At 42.4% G+C, this 24424-nt stretch overlaps 1 protein-coding gene across 1 annotated transcript in view; it reads right to left on the bottom strand.

Moving 5' to 3' along the window:
• Positions 1-373: 373 nt before the first annotated feature.
• The window catches only part of LOC138739530 (rho guanine nucleotide exchange factor 17-like), a 454989-nt gene continuing 430938 nt past the window's right edge, over positions 374-24424 (bottom strand). Inside the window, exons 19-21 of the mRNA XM_069891792.1 lie at positions 15048-15222; positions 8423-8689; positions 374-7317 (exon numbers count right to left, since the gene is read on the bottom strand). Of these exons, the coding sequence (XP_069747893.1) occupies positions 7112-7317; positions 8423-8689; positions 15048-15222 (648 nt within the window). The 3' untranslated portion in view covers positions 374-7111. The remainder of the gene's footprint in view (positions 7318-8422; positions 8690-15047; positions 15223-24424) is intronic.

Here is a 24424-nt window from a genome sequence, read left to right as displayed (position 1 = left end):
TAAGTGTGGAGAGGTTACAGCAGTGAGCTAAGCGTACATCCTGAGGTGCACCTGTGTCAATGATCAATGAGGGGGAGATGTTGTTACCAATCCGCACTGACTGGTCTTCCGATGAGGAAGTCAACAATCCAGTTGGAGAGGGACAATTTTGCTGGAAGGCCTTCAACTCTAAAACTGTGCTCATACTAGTTTCTCAAGGGAATCAGGATTGGGAAATATTTGCCATCCACAAAACAATGAATGACCATTTTTTAAAAATGTGCTTTTCCGAAAGAAATATAATTGCACGCGTTCTCCTGATATTCGATCCCTTTAAATTATTTTTTATATGTGATGCTCGGTGAAAATAAAGCACACTTATACACAATGCAAATATCTGACACCAGTGAACTTTAATAACAAAGAACCCACAGTGACGAAACATAACAAGAATATGTGATAAACATGACAACCTCACTTGACTTTTAATAGTTCAGAATAAAAGTTTTCCAAGTACTGTAGTAGTTATAATTTAAATGCTCTGGCCCAACAGTTATCGTACCAGTGAAACTTAAACGTATATAAAAATATGCCATTAAATTCATATCAACAATTAAAGAATGAGAACAGTATGTACAGAGGAGGAAATATATACCATTATTTACAATACACAAAAGGTGGCTTCTTCCATTGCAAAGCAATCTGCAACCTGAAGAAACAAATGTTTCTTCGCATTCTGCATATAATTTTACATCATGTTTTATTTTACGACTAGTTCTTGAACCCAGGTCAGGGTGAGTGAATGGACTGTTCATTTCAGTGTAGGCTGATAATTACAAAGCAATACCCTGATACCACATCTAACACAACACTGAAGATACTGCTCTATCCTTTACAACCAGCCTACATGAAATAGTTTATGAAAGAGTTAACGCTTCTCATTGAATCAACACTTAAAATAGATTTGCGATTGTTTGAAGAGAATGTGAAAGGAAACACAGGGAGGTATTCAGAGCAGGAGAACCATCCCTCAACAGTAATTATTTATTTTGCCCCATGCATCATGTACTACACTAGACCCTTTAAGTCCTTTACCCACTTCTATATCAGATTCCTAATCATGATGAACATTTGATTTATTAAGAAGCTACCTTTCCTGGTGAGATATGAATAAATGACCAACTGGCAACACCTCTACTCTGACATGGGTCAAAGCTAAGTCTTCTTGCATAACAGCCTATTCTTGACCATTGCAGGAGCTAAGCCTGCTCCCAAACTGTTTGATGCTACTTTCAGATAAGCCCTCCATAAATATATATATATTTTAAATCTGGGGCATTTTTCCTCTTTACATCTTTTTTTGTTCAAAGGTCTTCCTTTTTTTTTGCAGTGATATGTGGCACTTAGTGAGATGTGTTTGAATACAGTGCATGCATAAAAGCAATAATAGTATTTTTAATCATGGCGAATAAAATCTATGTTGGGCATCCAATTGACTCACAGTGGATTTTCAACCATTATTTGGTTATACACACACACACACACAAAGGATGAGTTTACAATTCAAGGCTCAGAAAATAAGAATGGACATTTTCCAACATCAATTAATGCTTTTACCCAGGGTACCTTAACAAACATGACATGTTTCTGGTTTAAATATGCATTTATGAATCCAATTAGGATTTAATTACAGTTCTTATTTTGTTACGAGTGAAGAAATTTCTGTGATTTTGATTAATGAAGAGCCCTTCAAGTTAAGCATGTTTTTATTTCTTTCATGGAAATAGTGTCACAAGGAGAACATAAGCTCCCCCAAACCGCCAGCTCTAGTAAACCAGTGCATGCCAAGGAATCATCTTCCACTTTCCACACTCAACTTCCACTGCCCCTCTTCCAACAAGCCACACTTTTCTTACAAACAGGCTGACTCCTCCAGCTCTAACTTTAAGTGGCGGCATACTTCATTCAAATATTGGCCGCAAAGCCGCCATAACCAATAAATCTTTCTGGAACTTCCTGCTCTCGAGGCCACTTTCTTTTCGGGGGAATTTCAAATTTCAAATGTTCCAAATAGTCCCTTACTGTATCTAAATTATAAAATTTAATGCAATTTTTATTATCTGTGGTATATTAATTGAAGTATTGAACTTTGCAAGCATTAACAGGGAGCACCATAGTACAGTAGAACTGGTGGATTCATTTGGTTTCTATGCCCAGAATTAATTCTGGATGGTGGATCTTTGCACTGTATACATTCAAATTTGTATCTCCTATATCTTTTTATTTACCACATAACAAATATAAACATGTGATTATTTAAAACCACAGCAATCGATTATTTCTACTGAATTTCATTCCACTTGCCACTGCAAACAGCACAGAGAACAATGTGCTCTCCATCTGTGGATACCAAATGGACTTTGGGAACGTGCTCAGTAGGGACGTTTAAAGATTAAAGCAACAGGAATGAGCCATAATCTTAACCCCATTCTATCGTTTACCTGCCTTTGGTCTACATCCCTTGCCACTCTGTTTTGAGTCTTTACTGCTGTACTATGTATGGCTGGGGTAACTGGACTGCTCACAAAACAAACTTTCGCAGTGCACTGTAGTACAGGTTCCAGTAGAAATGAATTTGAATAAATCCATCCACTTGAGTCCCAAAATATTCAATTTTAGCCTTCCTCTGCCACAAGGAAAGAGAACGTTGGATATTTTTGGAAAAAAAATACATACAGCACGATAATAGGCCTCTTCAGCCCATGAGCCCGTGCAGCCAAATTACACCTACAACCCCCGGTATGGTGGGAGGAAATTGGAAAACCCACATAGACACAGGGAGAACATACCAACTCCTTAAAGACAGCGTGGGATTTGAACCCCGGTCCTGATTGCCGACGCTGTACCAGTGTTGCGCTAACTGATATGTTAACTGTGCCACCCCAATAATCTTTATGAGGAAGCATGTTTCTTAACATTCCTTCTAATTTTAAGACAACGTTGTCTTTTCTAAGCTTCTCTATTCCTGGAAGTGGTTACTCTGTCAAACCTTTCTGTGATTTCTAACACTTCAACTATCTCACTCCACAATAGCCTGAAAAGGAAACAAAAGCCAAACTTTCTTTAACCCTTTAGGTTCTGGCAATTCTCCCACCTTTCCGCAAAGTGTAAGATTCAAAATGAACTGCTGTAAGATCAGTCCTCCCTTAAATTTGCAGTTTATGGTTGGTAATTGTAGCTGACAGCTAAAAGCTTCCTTCAGTGTGACTTCAGACAATCCACACATACACACACTCTGACTTCCCAGACAAGTTCATCTCTCTTTCTCTTGTAGGTGGACATATCTTCCTGGAAGATTTAGCTGTAGAAATGTAAATCCCATGAAACTGGAAGATTTAATGCTTTTGCCTTAACTGTCAACGACATTCTTAATTCTCACACATGCCACAAACATTTAGGCACATCGATTAGCCCTCTGCCTTTCCACTTACTATTTCCCTTCATGCTGTACTGGAATATTGCGAACTATTCTCTGATGTGAACATCAGATCTCTTTCTGAATTCCTTTGGCACAATGTGAAAGATTAAGAATTTCGATTGAAAGTAAACTTCTTATTGGGATAATATTTCCTGATTATATTTCTGGATGCCCTTGTAACAATTTATAACTGATAGAATTCCCATTAATTCCAATTAATTGCACGTCCAACATTAGTCTAGGCACTTTTACTGTTTATACTAGGCAGTTTGAGTTCTGCCTCCAGTGTCTTCAGAACTTTTGACTTACAATTTCCTTTGATCTCAGTGCATTGAATTTTTTCCACCCTGCACACCACCTCCCAAGACCTTTTAAATGACACAATGTCACCAGAAGCCCCTATTAAAACTTTCTCCATGATGCGTAAATATTCCGGAACAAAACATCAAAAGCATCAGCAAACATTTGTGCAAACATTGCGTCACTGGCAGAAATTTAAAGAGAAGCTCAAGCAGTATTCTGCCCACTTGTTTGGCTGGGATGTGCTTACGAGGAAACTCTTTAATCTGTGTGATTAAAAACATACCAGTAGGCTTGTGTTATGGCACATAATCTACACTTGAAATGCCAGATGATCCCACCCTGCTTGTTTGGACTTTATCCTGGTCGTTTCAGAACTGACCTTTACAACGTCTGCAGTCTAAATCTATGCCTTGTTTCACATCAATGTAAAATGTGTCCATCAAGGCATTTCCTTGCACCATCTACCACTATCCACGCAGTCATAGTTCACATGGACACTGCAATAGTGATGTTCAGATATTTTCCAATTATGATCTGAAGACTTAAATTTGTAAATGGCCATTCAGAATTCCATTTACGACGCTGTGTGACCTGCTGAGTACTGCACTAGAACCCAGCATCTGCAAATTTTCCTGTTTACCCACAGTGGTTTAATTAGCAATGCACACCATTCCCATTGCACACAAATATAATGCCCACAAAACAACGAGGTTTTAATGAAGAACTTCTATTTCTTGATTAAAACCAACATTTCAGTTGATTATTTTATCGACGATGCTCTATGAATGGGGTAGGAATATAATGTAACTGAATGCTGTTTTTGGATTTGACATCCCTTCCACTTCAACCAATCACTGAATAAAATGCCACATCAACTCACGTCGAAGTATTTCAGGGCTTTGATCTGGACAAACAGGACAATGAGTTTCTTGTAATTGTTTTAATGCAAAAATATGTTGTAAAACATCAAACACCATTTGATACCAACCATAACCTAGCTGCTCACAGACCCGTCAATAATTTTTACTTTTTCAGGTATAAAATATTTAATGCCTAAAATTTTGTTCCCGTTCTCTACTGAGTCACAGTCATAAATGAAACTTCATTGCAATACATCCGTCTATTGTTAATGCTATCCCGTTAATAAGGGGCGTAAGCAAGAAGGTGCCAGATGCTGGAAACCAGAGCAATGTACAAAAAGAATGCTGGTGGAACCCACCAGGCCAGGCAGCATCCACTGAAAGCAACATACAGTTGATGCTTCGGGGCAACGGCCCTTCAACATTACTCCTGATGGAAGGTTTTCAGCCTGGAACATCGCCTGTCTATCCTGCCTGGCCTGCTGAGCTCCTCCAGTACATGTACCTGCTTTATATGTTGCTCCCATTCATAAGAGAACCAGGAAAGGGTGAGGAGTCCAGAATTCCCCCCCGCCCACCTCACTTTTTAAAGATTTAAAGCTTGTGACTTTTATCCAACTTCAGAAAGAGAACCCAGACCTCATCATGTACGTGTGTTCTAATCTTTGACTTTTCTTAAACATGTAAAACCTTTTTAGAGGAAATTTTATTTTTTTCTGGAGGATGAAAAATTAAAGCCATTCATTAGAACTAAAAATTAGGTTTAATCGGTGGAGAAAAGAAAAGCATGCTACAGCATTGTGCAAAGAGGAATTGTGTATTGATTACTAGACACCAGAAATGAACATCTGGTCAGAGAGGGCCCATAAAGTTTTGGATGCTCACCTTTCATTATCCTATAATTATTAATTGCTCTGGAATTTTCAACATGTCTCCTGTATTTGAGTTAATTAAAGAACAAACAATTCTCCTCTGCTGTTTCATTGCAGAGTGGGGAATAAAAGTGAAGAGCAAGGGGATCTGGGAGGACAGCACTGGGTGAAAGTTGTGTTCAGTTAACTGAGGTCAAGATCCATGTAGTTCAGTCACTCTTCTTTTACAAAATCTAACCACACAGATTAAGCCACAAAATGTAAAACAATCGTTGACAAATTTCTAGAGATATTAAAAAAAGATAAATGCATAAATTAAGTGCTGTGAAAGATAAGCAAGTTAAAATAAACATAAATACTGTACAGGAGGACCAAAATCAGTTTGCCTTCTGGATCACTGTCCAGAAGATAGCTTCAACTGTAATTGCGGCCTTTGGCAGATTGAGGATTTTATGTGGCACTAATTAACTGGTGCTTCCTGCAAAAATTTTGAATGTCCTCTGGTTAAATGTTTCTGAAAGTGATGGTCCTCCATGATCTTGGCCACATATTGCACATTGTCATTTTACTCGCACACTTTGCTTTTTATACAACTTGGTTTCTTTCTACAAAGAAGGCAGTAGAACACAACCAAGTACATGCATGCAAACACACACACACACAGGCATACACACAAACACATGACTGGAACATTGTAGTTGTTGGTATACAATGAGGTACATACAAAGCAATTCATCAGTCCTCTGATTGAAAGTGAAGGTACATGGAAATTTGTGTGATGTTCAAAAGGAATTAATACTACATAATCCTTTCTCATGCAGATTAACTGAGAATGATTTCCATAAATGTTTGCCTTAGGTATGTAAGTACATACATAATAAGCCATGATGCACTTCATTTTGTTGTTCCTATTAATATGATACATTGGATTGAGATCTTCTGATTTCTGAAAGGCCTCTTCATTTCAATCAGCAACAACAAACACAATTCCACTGCCACAATATCCATGCAGACCACCAAGATTGTCTTAGACAGTTTCCCATCGACGATGATCTCTATGGAAATTATTACTTGGCGGTTACTTGATTATCATGGTGTCATTAGCTTGAAGTACTCTTGAGGATTCCTCATGCTTGCTTCTACAAAGATACTGCCAGATTTTGCACTTTGGAGAACGGAGGTAGGAGATAAAGAAGGGATCTCCTGTCACAATTGAAGGTGTCCTGAACAAGGCATAATTCCCACAATCTCACATCTTCTTTTTCTGCTCAACGTCTTATGACACATTGTATCATATTTTGGTCCCAAATTCAATAACATTATTTCATCAATGGGAAGCCATCATGGTGGTAGTGCATTATCCTCATTCATAAAGAAACCCATATTGTACCATATCACATCAATGGCACAAAGAAAATTACATCACAACCGAGATTGGATGGACCACCTCACAACTTGCAGACACGTCTTAAGGCTGCTGTCATTCATTCAGGGTCCTGCTCGTGTACAGTAAAAGACAAACAATGCACACAGAGACTAAATGCCCAAGCATTAGACAAAGCAGACTGGGGAACAAACAGTAGCGGTGGTCTTGAAGCCAGCGATTTGCTTCACCCTTCTCAAACACGCCACAGAAGCAGGTGGTTGGTGCTATCGTCTCGGCCAACAGTCTCACTACTGTTGGTGAGCCGGAAGTCTTCATACCCGTCTCCTCCGCTGATCACCAACATAGTGGTCTTCAGTGGGATGATGGCAGATGATCGGCGCCTCGCTGAATCCCGCTTCTGTGAACCCACCAGCCTGTCTCCGCTTGCACTGAGCCGGCCTGCAAAGTTAATGAGATTGGTTGCACTTCATTCCGAGATGCTGGGTACAAATATAACATCCACAATGTTAGCTGCTTTAACCCAAAAATAACTGGACAATGAAGAATTTGCTTCCTGAACACCTTTGGGTGTATTTTATGAATTTTGAACTGCTGATCACAAAAATCATCTTAAAAAGTGTCCGATCACAAACTGTTTTTCAGATTATACTGCAACCTATTTTGTGATTTCCTGACATATTTTAAGTCTACTAGTACAAAGCAAGCTGTTTTGGTCAGTCCAAGCCTGGCTGGAGAAGCACTCACTGCAGGTGCTAGGCAAATGTTGTCTGAGCCCTAGTCAGGATAGATGCAGATAGGCTATAAAAGCAACTCACATATACAGATGCTGTGCATTACATTGATTAAAGATTGAACGCATGTTAATGCACATGTTCTTCAAGCAATAGCATAATGAGTGTACTTAACAACAGCATTTGTTGTCTTCAGACACATTCTGTTACATTTGTGGCGAGTATATGCTTAATGCTAAATTCAAATAAATTTAATGTTTCTCCACTATCCTAAATTATACAGCAAATATGAAATTATCTTTGTGTTCAGTTTGACGTTGTCTATCATAATCCCCAATATTTTTTCAGGAAGCAAACTTTTTGAAAAAAAAACCTGTTGTCCAGTGGATGCACCCTCCTTCTTACATCACACTTTGATTCAAGGATTTCAACACATTTTCACTGAACTTCTCTCCTGTGTTATATTTTCCATAAACTTGAGATTACTCAAAACTTTGGTGCCCAAACTTAACATGCATCACCCTGCCTGTCAATCATTCTATGTTTCTGGTTGATCCATGACTCGATTTTAAAATGGTTTTCAAACTCCTGCCTCTGCAAACTCCTCCAAGCTCTGACAACTGTGCAACTGAATTTATTATTTCCACCGCTAGCAGGTTGAACTTTCATTTGCCAAGAGGGTGAAGTTCTGGAATTTCTCTCCTCCGTTTCTTCACCTCTTTTTCCTCATTCAAAGTAAAATGTAAATCTCTTACAAAATATCTGATTGGTCAAAGTTCTTTTCAAAAGACTGAAAATCTCCAAAAACCTGCCTGGCTCTCTTGCTGGTGGGAAAGTCAGATCAAAGATCTCTGGCAACTCGATGGCTGTGAGGAATCGAACGTGTCCTGTGTGGCCATGAGCCGATCCCATGGGTGTTAGAGGTATCCTGAGCGAAGTGGTATTGGCAGTGACGTGCGGAATGGATAGAGTCAACACCACACCAGCACTTGTTCCTATCCAGAGAAGGTCCTTACAGGCAAGGAGGGCGGTAATTCGTAAACAAGCAGCTTTGTGCTGGCGGATAATAGCATCAGAACCTGTGCAGAGAGGAAATCATTATAATAGATAATGTTAATGAGCTTTGAAAATATCCAAATGCGCATACAAAAAGTATAGTGCACTAAAGTATGGTAGAATAATTACACCATTCGTAAAATATCAAAGTTTAAAGTTCAGATTTATCGTCAAGAGTACATAAATGACATCACATACAACACTGAGATTCTTCTTCCTGCGGGCGAGGCAGAATTACCCCTTATGGGTAGAGCAAAAACTGTACTCAAAGCTGCATACACATGTAAACAAAGTAAGAAATGTAAACAAATTGACTGCAAAACAGAGAGAAAAAAAAAATTAATCAAATACAAAAGTAAGAGTCCTTAAATGAGTCCCTGATTAAGTTTATTGTTGAGAAGTCTGATGGTGGAGGGGTAGCAGCGGTTCCTGAACCTGGTGTGTGAGTCTTGTGGCACACATACCTCTTTCCTGCTGGTAGCAGCGAGATCATAACATGTGGTGGGTGATGTGGATCCCTGATGATTGCTGCTGCTCCCCGACGGCAGCGTTCCCTGAGAATGCTCTCAATAGTGGGGAGGGCTTTGCCTGTGATGTCCTGGACTGTGTTCATTACCTTTTGCTGGGCTTTCCACTCAGGGGTACTGGTGTCCTCATTCCAGACCATCATGCAGCCTGTCAGCACACTTTCCATCTCACATCTGTAGATAGTTATCAGGGATTCAAATGTCATTCCCATCCTCCCCAAATTCTTGAGGAAGTACAGCAGCTGACGAGCTTTCATCATGATCCCATTAGTGAGTTCGGTCCAGGAAAAATCCTCTGAGATAGTAACTCCCAAGAACTTAGAATTTGCTCATCCTCTTCACCTCTGATCACTGAATCGTAAACCTCTGTTTTTCTCTTCCTGAAGTCGACAATCAGCTCCTTGGTTTTGGTGACATTGAGTGCAAGGTTGTTGTCGGTGCACCATTCAGCCAAGTTTTCAATCTCCCTCCTGTATACTGACTCATCCCCAATCAGAGGTTATCTTAAAAGCATGCTAAGATTTGCAATTTGTTAAAGGTAAATCAAAAGGGAGTTGTTTGGAAAGCATGTTTTATATAGACTGGTAATTATTTTATGAATTGCAGTTGCAAGTCTGCTTTTGCAGGGCTGGTCCTCATTACAGAGGGGAAAAAGTCACTTCTTCCTCTCAAAGTCAGGCCACCCTACATGCTTCACCAATGTTGGCTGGAGGAAGCCACCTCCACTTCTCCATCAGGGAAATAGCATGACGGAGAACATCCAGCAGAAGGCAGCTAGGGAGAAAGCCTGCGATTTATAAACTATGGGAGGATGACAGACTGCAGGAGCTGAAGCAAAACAATTTGGTGGCGAAAATCAGTGGGTTGAGCAGGTGGAAGGATCTGACCTGAAACAGTGACCATTCTTTTTCCTCCACTAATGCTGCTTGACCTGCTAATTTTCTCCAGTAGATTGCTTATTGCAATGGTTTTATAACTGATGAACAGTATCCTGTGACTGAGTAAAATCATCCCAAATTATGTACAGTCAAACCCCTCGTATCCTGTGGTGCACTGTTAGCCAGAATCAGACACACACAAAGATAAAGACTGTACAACAGGCTTTAATCCTCAAAGACTTCCACAGAGCCAGGCTGGCTGTGGCTGCAGCAACTCTGTGTGAGGCCTCGGGAGGCCGGCGCAGGCTTATATCGCGGAGGGTGATTGACACCCGACCGGGTGGGGCTTGATCCATTCAGGCCGACTGATTGACAGCCAGTCAGGTGTGGTCCTGTCCCCTTACACTCCTGCAGGTACAGAGGTTGCCCCGTAGTAGGCCGGTGGTCTAGCACCACATATCCAAAATTCAAGCAACCTGCAGCCTCAAGCAACCGGCAAAAAAAAACCAAGGAAAATAAATAAAAAAAATTAAAATAGAATAAAATAATAGGTTAAAAATATGTTTAAAATTGAAAAAGTAAATGTTCTCTTGAGTAACATTGATGAAGATGGGAGCAAATATTTAGCCAGTGAAGTGCCTTGGTCACGCTTTGCTCCTAGCAGCTGTTTGAATAAAATTGTATGAAAGCAGCAATGGCGTCACCCAGGATGAAGAGCTGGTTGATGCCGCTCGCTGTTGGGGTGAATCTCTTAAAGTGTCTCCTTAACCCTGCTTAGTAACTGTCACTCTGGTCACAGGCTTTATCCGTAAACTTGAGAGCGGGGGTTTAATTGCTTGTCTTTTGGGCAGCTCTGTGAAGGGCAGATGCAGTGACAGTTAAATGTTTTCAAAGAATGTGACTGAAAATAAAAATCTTTAAGGTTTATATATTCATGCAACTGAAGTTTGTTCAGTACAAGTATACTATTTTTGGCTTTTAAACTGCTTATTCTTAATGCAGGTGTATGAGTTAGGTATTGTTAAGTGTAGGTCTCAAGGAACTGGAAAATACACTTATCTGGCATCTACCAGACTGGTGCTGGATACCAGGAGTTTTACTGTATATTTATTTATTTTAAATTACATCTTTATGTCTGTTTGTGATTATTATGTTCTGTGGATAATGTGTGTACGTGTGTGCATCATGGGTTAGAGAAATGTTGTTTTGTCTGGTTGTATTTGTAGTCAGATGATCATAAGCTTGAACTTTAGGCAGACATACTCCAAGAAAGCAGATGAGTCCAGACAGTTGGGAAGCTTCCTTTTTTTTGCTGTTGGACATCAGACTGGACTCCAAAGCTGGAATTCGGCATTAGAGCAGGAAATTAATGAAGTTCTCTACAACTTATAGAAGATCTGCCAAATTGCAGAAGGTGTAGGAAGACCTATGAACAGAAGGGATAGCTGGGAGAGACTGAGTTAGTATCTGGTGTATAAAGCTGCAGGTAAAATATCATCACTGGAGACAAGAACAGAATCAATTTAATAATGGTTCATCAGAACAAATTATTAGCCTGACTGCTTTTCTTCCATAGACTGGTCTTATCTGTTGAATATTTCCAATTTGTTTTTCTTTCCTGTGTTTCTAAATGATTCCTATGGGAGTTGCTTAATTAACACTTCATTTGTGTTAAAATAGTCAAATGGGTCACCGTAATGTAAAATCCCAGATACCTCTCGACTTTGGATTGGAAGGCCCACAGTAGAAGGCTCTTGGCTTTCTCTGTGCTATACTCTGTCAATTTGTGATACAATTGATCCTGCAGCTGCCAGTGGTTAAAGGGTCAAACCACAAGCAAGGGCGACCTCTTGAGTGAGCAGCAGGAGCAGCAGAGATTAGCAATGGCAGCTTGGAGAGATCCCAAGGCCGGAGACTGGGAGTGACCTCCACGGAAAAGCAGCTGAGTTACCTGTGTGACATTTTATTTGAGGTCACAGGAAGTTGTGAATCTTAGTGAGGACATGAAATGTGGTTTACATTTTGACTATTTAACTACCACATTTTTAGATCAAGCAAGCTGTTCCATGAATAAATTAGAATGGTTTCATTTCAGCTCAATGAGGTTGAAAATCACATTGGAGACACATTTTGAGCCAAATTTAAAAGGAGTTTCTCACTGGATAAAAACAATGCCAACAGAACACTGGGAGCTTAATTTCATGACAGACACTAAGAAGCCCGAACAATTTACCATTTGGGTTTAGATAACTCTCTACTGAAGATCACTGTTTATTTTGAAGATATACAAGAAAACCCTGGATGCTTTTTTTAAAATTAAAAATAGCATCTCAGATTTTTTTTAACTCTTTGTCTCCAGCCATTTTTAACCATTCAAAATTATATAATCCGGACTGGGTCCATGGGTAAACAACAGTATGAACACGGTAACACCAGCATATGGTTGGATATAAAACCAGCCCCTGAAAACTGGGACAATGTATGCACTTGTTAGTTGTCTCTGAAAACAGGGACACAAACTCCAAAAAGGCTTCAAATTGCTGAATAAATATTTATTAATTTTTGATTGTACTTTAGCATCTAAAACAGTTCTGGCTAAGTGAGAAGACTAGCTTGGCTTTTTGATTGTGTGAACTGAACTTAAAGCAAGCCCTATTTACCCAGCACATTGCTCTGACCAGCTGGCCTTCCCTTATCAACTTTCTGCTGGGAGGATTGCATTGTGTAAATCCATATTTTCCTTTACAGGAGGTAAACTGGAGTCTGCAAATGCTGGGGAATTGCACGCTAGTGTTGGAGTACAACAGGTCATGCAACGTTCTTCGAAAGCAACAGGCAGTTGGCATTTCAGGCCTCAACCCTTTTTCAGAAATGTCCAAATGAGAAGTGATGGGGGGAGGGGAGAGAGAGAGAGGAATGCAACTTACAGGTGATGGGTGGATACAAGTGGGAAGGGGAAGAAGCTGATGGGGGAGGGCTGAGAAGAGTGTGGGGAGCTGGAGGAGGGGAATAAATGGATGAGAGGAAGTGAGTGAACCGCGGGGTGGGGGGGGGGGGGGGGCGGGGGGTACCAGAAATTGGATATGCCAATATTGATGCCTTCTGATGGAAGACTGCCAAGACTGAATACAAGGTTCCTCCACTTTGGTGTGACCTCAATCTGGCAGTACACAAGGCCATGGTCAAACATGTTAGAGTGCAATGGGTGTGGCCTTTTAGGCAAGCAAGGAAGACTAATTTGGAATGGATGAACGGCTCCAACCTGAAACGTTGACAACACCTTCTCTCCCACTGATGTTGCTTGATCTGCTGAGTTCCACTGGCAGACTGTGTTTCGCTTGTGGCCAACTTATACTGAAGAGAAATTCTGCCTCCAGGCTCTGCCCCTCAAGGTTCAAGAATAGCTGCTATCCCTCCACCATCAGACTCCTCAAAAGCTCAATCAAGGACTCATTAAAGGACTCTTACTTTTGCACTCTCCCCCCCCACCCACCCATCTCTGTATTGCACTGTCAGTTTGTTTATATTTTTTTATATGTGTACGTTGAGTCAGTTTTTTTTTGCACTGCCAATATGCGGTAATTCTGCCTTGCCCACAGGAATCTTAGGGTTGTATACTAAGTCATGTATGTACTTAGACAATAAATCTGAAATCTGAGCTCAATTGTTATGCCCATCTCTGTCTGTCCCATGGCTCACAGGCAGTGGATCTTTATGCATTCTGTATTTTAATGTAGCCTGAGGAAATGAGAGCTCATTGTAAAAACTAAAGTACAATCATAGGAGCATGCTTCTAATCAAAAGCTCCCATCCATTCCATCTGCATCTGCTATTTTGAGAAGCATCAGGAATGCTCCGGGGTGAAAGATAATGTTATGGGCCCAGAGGACCCCAAAACCCAACAGCAAATGAAATTTACCAAGACAAATGGTTACTTAAACAAAAGTTGCTTTTAATTATATTTAAACATGAAAACAAGATCAAACTTTAACATGACTATTTACTTAACTAATCTAACTTAACCCCCTTCTAATTCTAAGCGCACATGTATGTAATGTGTGTGCATGTTCAGAAAAGTTCTTTGATTCACAGTCCCATCTCACTTTTCATTCCTCCAAGTTCACTGATATCAGGCAATTCTTACATTGTGCTTTGGTGCTTGAAAAGGTAAATGGTTACCATTCAGGAAGGTTCTTGGTGCTTTTCGAGAGAGATTTGTTGCTCATTGGACACCACAACTGATTCCTTCTGATCGGCCACTTCAGTGTCTTGCCAAAGAAACTTCCCCCATCAGGGTTTTCCAGGTGATAACCTCTTTCTTTCAGGTCACAACAGAGTTCCTTTTCTGTTTCCCTTATTTCAAGTGAAACATTATACAGCCAGCCATCTCCTCTTGTATGGACCACAAGGACCAGGCTGAACTAAGAACTCTCAACCCGTCTTCAAAATGGGATTTTTCCACAAGCTTGTCAGCTTGTCCTGTTCCAGTCCCAGCTGCTGCTGCTGAAGTGTAGAACTGAATTCTCTCTCTCTCTCACACACACACACACACCACACACACACACACACACACACACACACACACACACACACACACACACACACACACACACACACACACACAAAACTACATGACCCTCTTAGAACAACCAACTGCGCTCAGACAGACTGCGGCTCCGGATCTAATCTTCTGAGTACATTCATCTTTTGGTTTCCAAAACAATAATCCATTACTCCACATGTCCAATTAACATCTACTTGTGAACTCCTTATAGGCATCCTTCAAAGTTTGTGCAAAGGCACTCGAAGCCTGGACTGTCTGGCTTGAGCAGAGCTTCAGCATTTTAAATGAGATCTGTTTTGAAGTGTTTGTATCTGTATGTGACCTAAACTAAAAAATCTGCCACAATTTATCTCCTTTAAAACATATCTATATACAATATAAAATATAACAATCTGTCACAATATCTTCTTACCTGCAAGCATCTTGTGTACTGCAGGAGCCACATCGACGTCTGCCAGGTTCTCGTAGGTGCCCGCATGGTACAGCTTAACCTGAGCACTGCTCTGCATGGCGATCCAAACCCCCAGGCTGGAGCTGACCATACTCATCACACACCGATTGCTATCCGGGCCAATCTGAATCATGTGCTGTCATTAAACACAGAAAAAGAAGAAAGATCAGTAAACAGTTCCCTTCTTCCGGTTTGGGAAACATCACAGAGGCTGCAGTATCTGCCTCAACTCTTACACACTTAAGAATAAGCAAATGCCAGGGGTAGTAGGAATTTGTCCTCCATTGCTTTCACTAAATATTGTATGTAAATTAGTAGTGTCTGCACTGTGTAGTCTGCTTCTGAAGTTCACTTCCATATTTTTCACAGCAATCGAATTTTGACATCGCTATAACACGGGTTCCATGCAGTCTTCTGGGTCTCTGGAATAAATAAAGCTGTACTATTATTTTAATCCATAGCATAGATCTGCTTCCATTGTTTGTCTGCAATTCTGAGGGAGAGAAGCAAGGTCCCTAATCTGCTTCCAAATTGAGCCTTCAGATCTTTTACATCCAATGTATGTGGGGAAATGGGGAGAATAAAAAAAGAGAGGGATTATGTAGAAGTAGTGTAAATGGGCAGGAAATAATTAGCAAGGGCTTGGTGTTTCAAGGGCTCTATTTCCATGCTATCTCTCAATGACTTGATGTATCGGATTGAGTTGATAGTGTCTTAGTCAAAGTCTCATCTGGAAGAAAACTGTTTTTGCATTTAAAGAAAAGGATTTGGATCCATCTTGGTACCGTAGAAGACTGCCACAAAGCATTCTGTAGCCAATTAAATATTTTTTTTAAATTTAATTTAAAAATACAGCACGGGTAACAGGCCTTTCTGGCCCATGTCGCCCAAATACACGCATGTGATCAGTTAATACTAACCCCATACGTCTTTGGAATATGGGAGGAAACCTAATCACCTGGAGAAAACCCACGTAGACATGGGAAGAACAAACTCCTTGCAGACAGTGGCAAGTTCAAACCCGGGTAGCTAAACCCTGTAACAGAGTTGCATTAATCACTATGGTAACCGTGCCACCTTCTACATTAACTGTGTTGCCTTTTAAAATGGAGCGAAATACAGCAACAAAGTCGCACACAGATGCCAGTCAGTAAATGACAAGATCATTTGTTTCAGTCACTGGCTGTTGGCAAGGACACAAGGAGACATGCTCGGAACTTCCCAATTTCCTGGGATTTGCAATCTCTAAGCCATGTTATGTATGAGACTTCAGGAATAAATACAAAAAAGTGCTGGTAAGTCCTTAGTGGGTCAGGCAGCATCTATGGAAAAAGAAGTAACATTAAAATTATTCTTTGCAAGGTATGTTGGTTCGCCAATGTGAGATCCCAACTACGCATACCCAGCCATTGCTTATGTTGACTTGCGAAGGGCAGCACGTGATCTTTCACGAGGGAGCGAAAAAGCGCTAAAACAGTGCAAGATTGCAGGAGTGCGATCCGCAAATGGAATCAAACCCCAAACAGGCCCTCCGGAGAAGGAGTTGAGCGGAAAAAATTCTGGGATGATCTGTGGGAGGTTCCTGGATCCTGTTGGGGGGGGGGGGGGGGCCGATGTAGCCCTTCGGAGGAGGAGGTGTATAGGAAAAGGTCCGGGATGATAGGCGGGAGGTTCCTGGGTCCCGATGAGAGGCTGAGGCCGGGCGGCAGGAGCTTGAGGAGGAAGGCCTCCAAGAAGAGCCCCTGTAGCACTTCGACAGTGTCAAAAATCCAGCAGGCCTGCTGGGGTGCAGTGACCCAGCTTCATTGAAGTTGGTGTCTGAAAATGATAGGAGTGATGGCAATCTACCTCAGCTGGGGTGGGATCAGGCAACAGAGACTTACCTTCACATAAGGTGGGGTCCAAGTCTGGCTGCACCGACATGGCTTCATGGAAGCCAGGGCCTCAAAAAACAGGTGATGATACCGTTATGCCGCCTGAGGCAATTGGACCTCAGTGCAGAGCAGCAGCGAAGGGGAGTACCCGCACAAGAGCAGGAAGGATCTAATTTAAACCTAACGAATTGCGCAGCAAAGCTGAGTGCTCGATGGCCAAAAATAACCGCCAGCTGCAGAAAAAGCCCGAGGAAGGGCATGGTCTCTGCACAATGGGCACCTGCTCGATCGGGGTCCAATAGCAAGGCCTGCCAGAGAGCAGAGACCTTGACCAGCGACGAAATTATAAGTTGTCAGGATAAATTGGAAGAACTGGTGACAGCCATTGTGAGTAAATTTCCAATGCCATCAGAGCAGGGGGAGGACATTAATGATTATTCATGGGAAGATGATGAAGGGCCGGTAATGGAGGCTCAGCCCCATACACTGCTCAGGCCCGTCAGGAGGAGAGCCATGTACCAGCGATTGCTGCAAAGTTTGCAGTACAGAAGGGCATCAGCCAGCAACTAGAGGATGATATTGCGGGGTGAATAACTTATATGGTATTGAATGCTTTTCAGGTGACAGTTCTAGAAGAATCTATCAAGAAATACCCCTGCCCTGTTAACTGCCCTCTGTTGGAGGTTCTTAAGGTAAACTCAGTGACATGGGACAATTTGAACGTTCCCACAAGGCCAAAAGACATGAAATTGCAAAGACTACAGGAGTCACTGGTAGAAGGTATCATTGCATTTACACAAACGCTCTCACATGATTTTTCAGAGACCCAACAAGATGTTCTAGGGCTGTTATCCCAAAACTATGAACTTAATGCCTTCAGGAAGGGGCTGATTAAGCCCGACCTAAATGTAAGATATGCTGATTTGTGCAGACCATCTAACCCTGTAACGAAATTTCTATTTGGTGACGATCTCAGCAAACAGGTGAAAGATTTGAATGAGCAGCAGAGGGCAATGGCTGGTGTGGTCAGAGGTTCGAGAGCACAGGCAAGAGAACCTGTTATGTTTCACCCCTATCGCAGGTATGTGGGGGAATTTAAGCGGCTTCCTGCTCCAAGCAGCAACAGTCAGCAGGCCTTTTCTTTTGGGGTGGGGAATGGCCTCTGTGGAGACAGCGGCAGCAGAACTTTCCCACTCAAAGTGCTTTGCAGAGGTGGGCCCAGAATGCACCGGCCCGCAAACAAGTCGGGTCAAGGAAGTGAACGCTACACAATTACAGTTGAGTGCACTTGATAATTATAAGGCTTTAACAGTTGGCGGTCGATTAACGCTATTCTATGATAGATGGCGTAATATTACCACTGATGGTTCTATTCGACAGACAATGAAGGGGTATAAAATCGAATTTGACCCACATAAAACCCCTCTGATAAGGAGGAAGGGTTATATACATATATGCGGAGACCGCAACTGACAGAAGCTGTACATGCCAAGATCATGGCATTAAAAAAAGTTATTAAATGTTGTAGTCATGAAAAACATGAGTTTGTATCAAACATCTTCACGCGACCTAAAAGAGGCGGCCCTAGAATGATACTGGATCCATTAGATCTCAACGAATATGTCTTGTACAGGCATTTTAAAATGGATAACATATATTCTGTGATGCCGCTGTTACGTAAGGACTATTACACGGCCTTGATAGATTTGCAAGACGCATACTATTTGGTCGTGATCTGCTGACAGTACAGGAAATTCATGAAATTCACCTGGAAGGGAGAGCTATGGCAGTATAAGGCTTTGCTAAATGGGCTGAGCTTGGCGCCCGGGCATTTACCCAGTTACGGAAGCCAGTGTTTGCAAGATTCAGGAAAGAGGGGCACATGGTAATGGGTTACCTAGATGATACCTTTATTGTTGGCAGATCGCTTGAGGAAACAAAAAGGGCATTAGCAGCCACCTCGAGATTATTAAGCCACGTGGGGTTTCTTATATACCTCGAGAAATTGGTGCTAGCACCTACTAAGAGGCTAAAATTCCTCGGCTTCATTATTGATACAGAAGCCATGAAAGTTGCCCTGCCCGAAGATAAAGTGGCAGAGATTGGGACATCCTGCAAAAGGCTCATGACAGAATCTCGTCCCTCCATAAAAAAGGTGGCCAAGTTGACTGGAAAACTGGTGGCGGCCTTCTCAGCGGAACAATATGGTTTGCTAAATTACAGGTTCCTGGAAAGGGACAAAATCTCAGCTCTCAAGGCAGCTAGGGGACATTTTGACAGACCCATGAGATTAACCAGAGAGGCCAAATCCAATCTTGCATGGAGCTCAGAAAGGTGGACCTGGAGATCAGGTCAGACGCTAGTGGTGAGTGGTGAAGGATGAGGAGCCACGAGTCTAAAGCTCTCTGCTGGAGAGGTCAGGGAGGTCTCAAAATCCAGTATCAATTATTTGGAAATGCTGGCAGGCTTATTAGCACTAAAGTTATTCTGTGCGACGGAAGCTGACATTCGTGTATTGCTGAGGTTGGATAACACTTCAGCAGTAGCCTACCTTAATAATATGAGAGGTCTCAAATCTGCCTCCTGTAACAAGCTAGCCATCGAGACTTGGCACTGGTGCATTGCAGTGAAATGGGATTCACTGCTAGTATGTTGGCTCCACCTCCCAGCTCTGCCCCCATCTGCTCACATATAACTCCGGTTTCGCGCCTAATCCCAGACTCTTCTGAAGAGTACTGTGAGACCATACCCTCAGTTATAAGCTAATAAAAGCGCTTGTTCTCCCTCCAGTTGTGAGAGCTTTTATTCATGCTTATTCCCTAAACGATGGAAGCTCTACTCAAGCCTGGTATGCTCCTGACAGACCCTCTGTCCCCTGACACAGCTGAGGAGTTCACGTACTGGCTAGACTGCTTCCAGGCCAACCTAAAGCTGACCAGAGATGGCTTCCACACCCATGAACTCAGGAGGTCCACAATTGTTTCCAGGGTAGGAACAACAGGGTATGCAGTCATCAGGAACTGCACTACGAACAATGATATAATCGGGGCGTTGAAGGGACAGTACCTGAAGATACAAAACAAGGTCCTAGCGAGGCACTGACTCGCTCTATGTCACCAATGGTCAGGAGAGGCCAGGATCAGTGGATGCTTGCCAAGAAGTGCAGGAATGAAGTGGCTACAGGCCACTTTCATGAAGAAGAACAGATCCGGGACACTCTAGTCACAGGGGTCCACTTGAGGTACGGGAAAGAAGGACTTGGCTAGCCAGATTGAACTGGCCAAATCGTTGGAACAGGCCAAGCTCAAAAACAACAACCTTGAAGCCAGTGAGCTCGCTCACCCAGGTGACACCTTCCAAGGACTGGGTGCCTCTGCTACCCCTGCCCTAACGGCTGCCACTTTCTGTGCTATGGAACGTTCCCATGCTAGGAGTACTTTTTCTGTGGCAGGAGCCCCGATCCCATTACGTGGGTAAAGACTCAGTGTGTTCCAGCTGTGGCAAGAAAGGGCATTGGGTAAGGGTTTGCCGCGTGAAGGGAAGCCTAGGGAAGTCCACAACCTGCATTGCTCCTGGATCCAATTCCAGCCGCAAGCCATCTGCCCCAAAATAATCCGAGACCACTTTCTGCACTACATGCCGACAGAGGGCAGCAGTGAATAAATGCTGTGAAAAGACTCAGCGGCCATCTTGTTGCAACTCAAATTCAAACTCGCCACCATCACCGTTGGAGGAGGGATGAGGATGGCCATCTTTCCACGCCACAAGGCCGACACCATCTTACCCACATAGGGTAACCCAGGATGGTGGGGGCCACTCAAGTGAGGAGCATGGAGTCTCCAGGGTCCTGGCCTCGATGGTGCTAGATCAGGACAGATCTCACCAGCTCAACAACTCCATGATGACTGTGAAGGTAAACACACATTCCACTAAATGCCCAAAATCAACACGGGCTCTACTGAAAGTTTCATAGATGCACGGACCATGCAAAAATAGATGTATCCTTCCAATTATTGCACATTCCTTGCATCTCATTTACATTTTACGCACGTTCAACAACATGTCGTTTGAAGGGGGGAGTTCTATAAATTTTGCCTGTATATACTTGGTGAATTGTGTGCTCCGGTTCTATTGGGTTTGGACTTCCTGTGTCACCTTAAAAGCATGACCTTGGAGAATTCTGGTCCCTTCCCTTCTGTAATGGTTTGGAACAGAGGCCCCCTAAAATTAGAAACCACATGCAAACTCTCCACACTGAATATTGAACCCCCCCCCCCCTCTTCCTGAATCTGTCCTCAGTCTACAAACCTATTGCTACCAAGAGCAGGAGGTACAGTATAGCAGACCGAGATCTCATAAAGTCTGAGACACAACGTCTCCTCGATGAAGGTATCATCGAACCTAGCACAGCCCATGGAGAGAGCAAGTGGTAGTGGTAAAAGGGGAAAATAAGTCCAGGCTAGTAATTGACTATAGTTAAACTATTAATTTGTACATACTCCTGGACGCATACCCCACCCCTCCAAAGTTCGGACATGGTGAATGATATTGCGCAGTATTGGGTCTATTCGACTATCGACCTGAAAGCTGCTTATCACCAGCTGCCAATCCATTCCGAGGACTGTCCATATACGGCATTTAAGGATAATGGTCATCTCTATCAGTTCTGGAGGGTCCCTTTCGGTAACAATAATGGAATTTCTATCTTCCAGAGGCAGATGCACAGAATGGTGGATGAGTATGGGTTGAAGGCTACCTTCCCCTACCTCGTCAATGTCATCATACCATGGAAGACCATGACGTCAACCTCCAGAGCTTTCTCCACATGGCCAAAGCCTTGAACCTCACTTATAACTCTTACAAGTGCGTGAAAAGGACTAAACGTCTGCCTATCCTTGGCTACGTGGTGGAGAATGACATCATTGGCCTCGATCCCGATACGATGCGCCCCCTGTTACAGCTCTCCATCCCCAAGACCACAAATGCTTTGAAGAGAAGCCTGGGGTTTTTCTTATATTACGCCCAGTGGATCCACAATACACTGATAAGGTTCACCCTCTCTTAAAAGCCACTAATTTACCCCTCTCAGCTGAAGCCAAAACAGCTTTTAACTACCTCCGGAATCATATTGCGTAAGTCCCCATGCCTGCAGTGATGAGAATGAGCCTTTCCAAGTGGAAAGCGACGCTTCAGACATAGACCTGACTGCTACCCTCAACTAGGCAGGCAGACCGGTTGCATTTTTTCTCGGACATTGCAAGGCCACGAGCTCTGGAACCCATCTGTGGGAAAGGAGTCTCATGCCATTGTAGAAGCCATGAGGCACTGGAGAAACTACCTGGCTGGTAGGAAATTTACGCTCCTCACTGACCAGCACTAAGTTGCATTCACATTTAATAATGTCAAGAGGGGCAAAATCAAAAATGACAAGATTGCTAGGTGGAGGATCGAGCTCTCCATCTACAATTATGACATTGCTTATCGGCCAGGAGCTCTTAACTACTCTCCAGATGCCTGAGGAAGCTGTGCCTCTGCACACACCAGCCAACTGCGGCTACCTCCCAGATGTTGGCCAGATGGGTGCGGGAGTTCATGAGAGTGGCTGGAGTAGACATTACTCAGTTTGGGTCCCACTCAACAAGACTGGTGGCAACCTCGACTGCCAATAGGGCCGAGGTCCCTATATGGGATAGCCTCCACAAAGTGGGATGGAGTAATGAGATAACCTTCAATAGGTTCTACAATAGGCCTTTAAATTCAGAGGGGCAGAGTTTCATGGCCTCCTACCTACACACAGCAGATTGACAAAGGCTGCAGACGGGGACCCATTGAACTGATTATGATCTGTCGGACCACCAGAAGGGGATAAGCCACAAGGGCTACAAACTCTCACGTTGCCAAACCAACGTAAATTGTGAAGAATAATGGAACATTAAACGAGCCTGTGTGAAGTTTTATGATTATTATTCAAGCAATGGGATTACAGATAAAGATAAGTTAGGAGCCAAGAGGACCCCAAAACCCAGCAGCAATAGATATTCACCAAGACAAATGGTTGCATAAACAAAAGTTTCTTTTAATTATCTTTAAACATGAAAACAGAATCACACTTTAACTTATCACTATTGACTTAATTAATCTAACTTAACCCCCTTCTAATTCTAAGCACATATGTATGTAATGTGTGTGTAAGTTTAGAAAAGTTCTTTGATTCACAGTGTAATCTCACTTCTCATTCCTCCAAGTTTATTGGTTGCAGGCAATTCTTATACTGTGCACAGAATTTAACATTTATGAAGTTCACCAAGCATTGGTGCTTGAAAGGTAAATGGTTACTGCTCAGGAAGGTTCTTGTTAGTTTTCAGAGAGTTGTTCGCTGGACACCCACAACTTATTCCTTGTAACCAGCCACTTCAGTGTCTTGCCTACGAAACTTGCCCCATCAGGGTTCCCCAGATGATAACCTCTTTCTTTCAGGTCACCACAGAGTTCCTTTTATGTTTCTCTTATTTCAAGTGAAACATTAGGCAGCCAGTCCTCTCTTCCTGCATGAACCACAAGGGCTTTGACCAGGCTGAACTAAGCACCCACAACCCATCTTCCAAATGGGGTTTTTCCGCAAGCTTTCCAGCTTGTCCTGTTCCAGTTCCAGCTGCTGCTGTTGACTGAGGCACTGCAGAACTGATTTCTCTCTGTCTCTCATAGAAAAAGCCGTTCACCTCTCTCTGCGTGCAAAAACCACATGTCCCTCTTAGAACAGCAAGCTGCACTCCCAGACACCCTGTGGCTCCGAACTACTCCTCCAATCTCTTTCATCTGTTGCTTTTCAAAACAACAATCCATTAGTGAAGTCTGTTGGGAACTCCCCAAAGTTTTTGCAAATGCCCACAGGAGCCACCCTGTCTGGCTTGAGCAGAGTTCCAGTATTTTAAATGAGATCTATTTTGAAGTGTTTGTATGTGACCTACACTAAAAAACCTGCCCCAATTTATCTCCCCAAAAACATATCTACATACAATACAAACACAACATAATTTGTCACAAATGTTTGTTATGTAATAAATAATAGGTTTGTGTTATGTGTTGGTTCATCCATTTAGATTCAGAGGCTTCTCCCCTCCGGCCTATAAAGGAATGGCTGCACATGTGCGGATGAGATCTCACATTGACTCACCAACTTCTATTGCTCGAATAATTATCCTCAAACTTTGCACAGGTAAGTGCTCATTTAATGTTCCATTTTAGGCCAATGACCATCTGTCAGAACTGGGACTCACCGACAATGTTACATTTTCAATGTTTTTTTCCCCTTAGTGTTTTTTTTCTCAGTTCTGATGGCCATCAAACTGAAACATTAAATTTCTTTCTCTCTTTCCACATGTGCTGTCTGACATGCTTAAAATTTATATTTCTTCATTTCACATTTCCAACACTTTGTATTTGCGAAGTTCAGTTAAGAGGTTA

This window comes from Narcine bancroftii, chromosome 7 (genome assembly GCF_036971445.1).
Source record: "Narcine bancroftii isolate sNarBan1 chromosome 7, sNarBan1.hap1, whole genome shotgun sequence".
Classification (NCBI taxonomy): Eukaryota; Metazoa; Chordata; class Chondrichthyes; order Torpediniformes; family Narcinidae; genus Narcine; species Narcine bancroftii.
The sequence above is the reverse complement of the archived record's forward strand: the minus strand, read 5'-3'. Positions and strand labels throughout refer to the sequence as shown.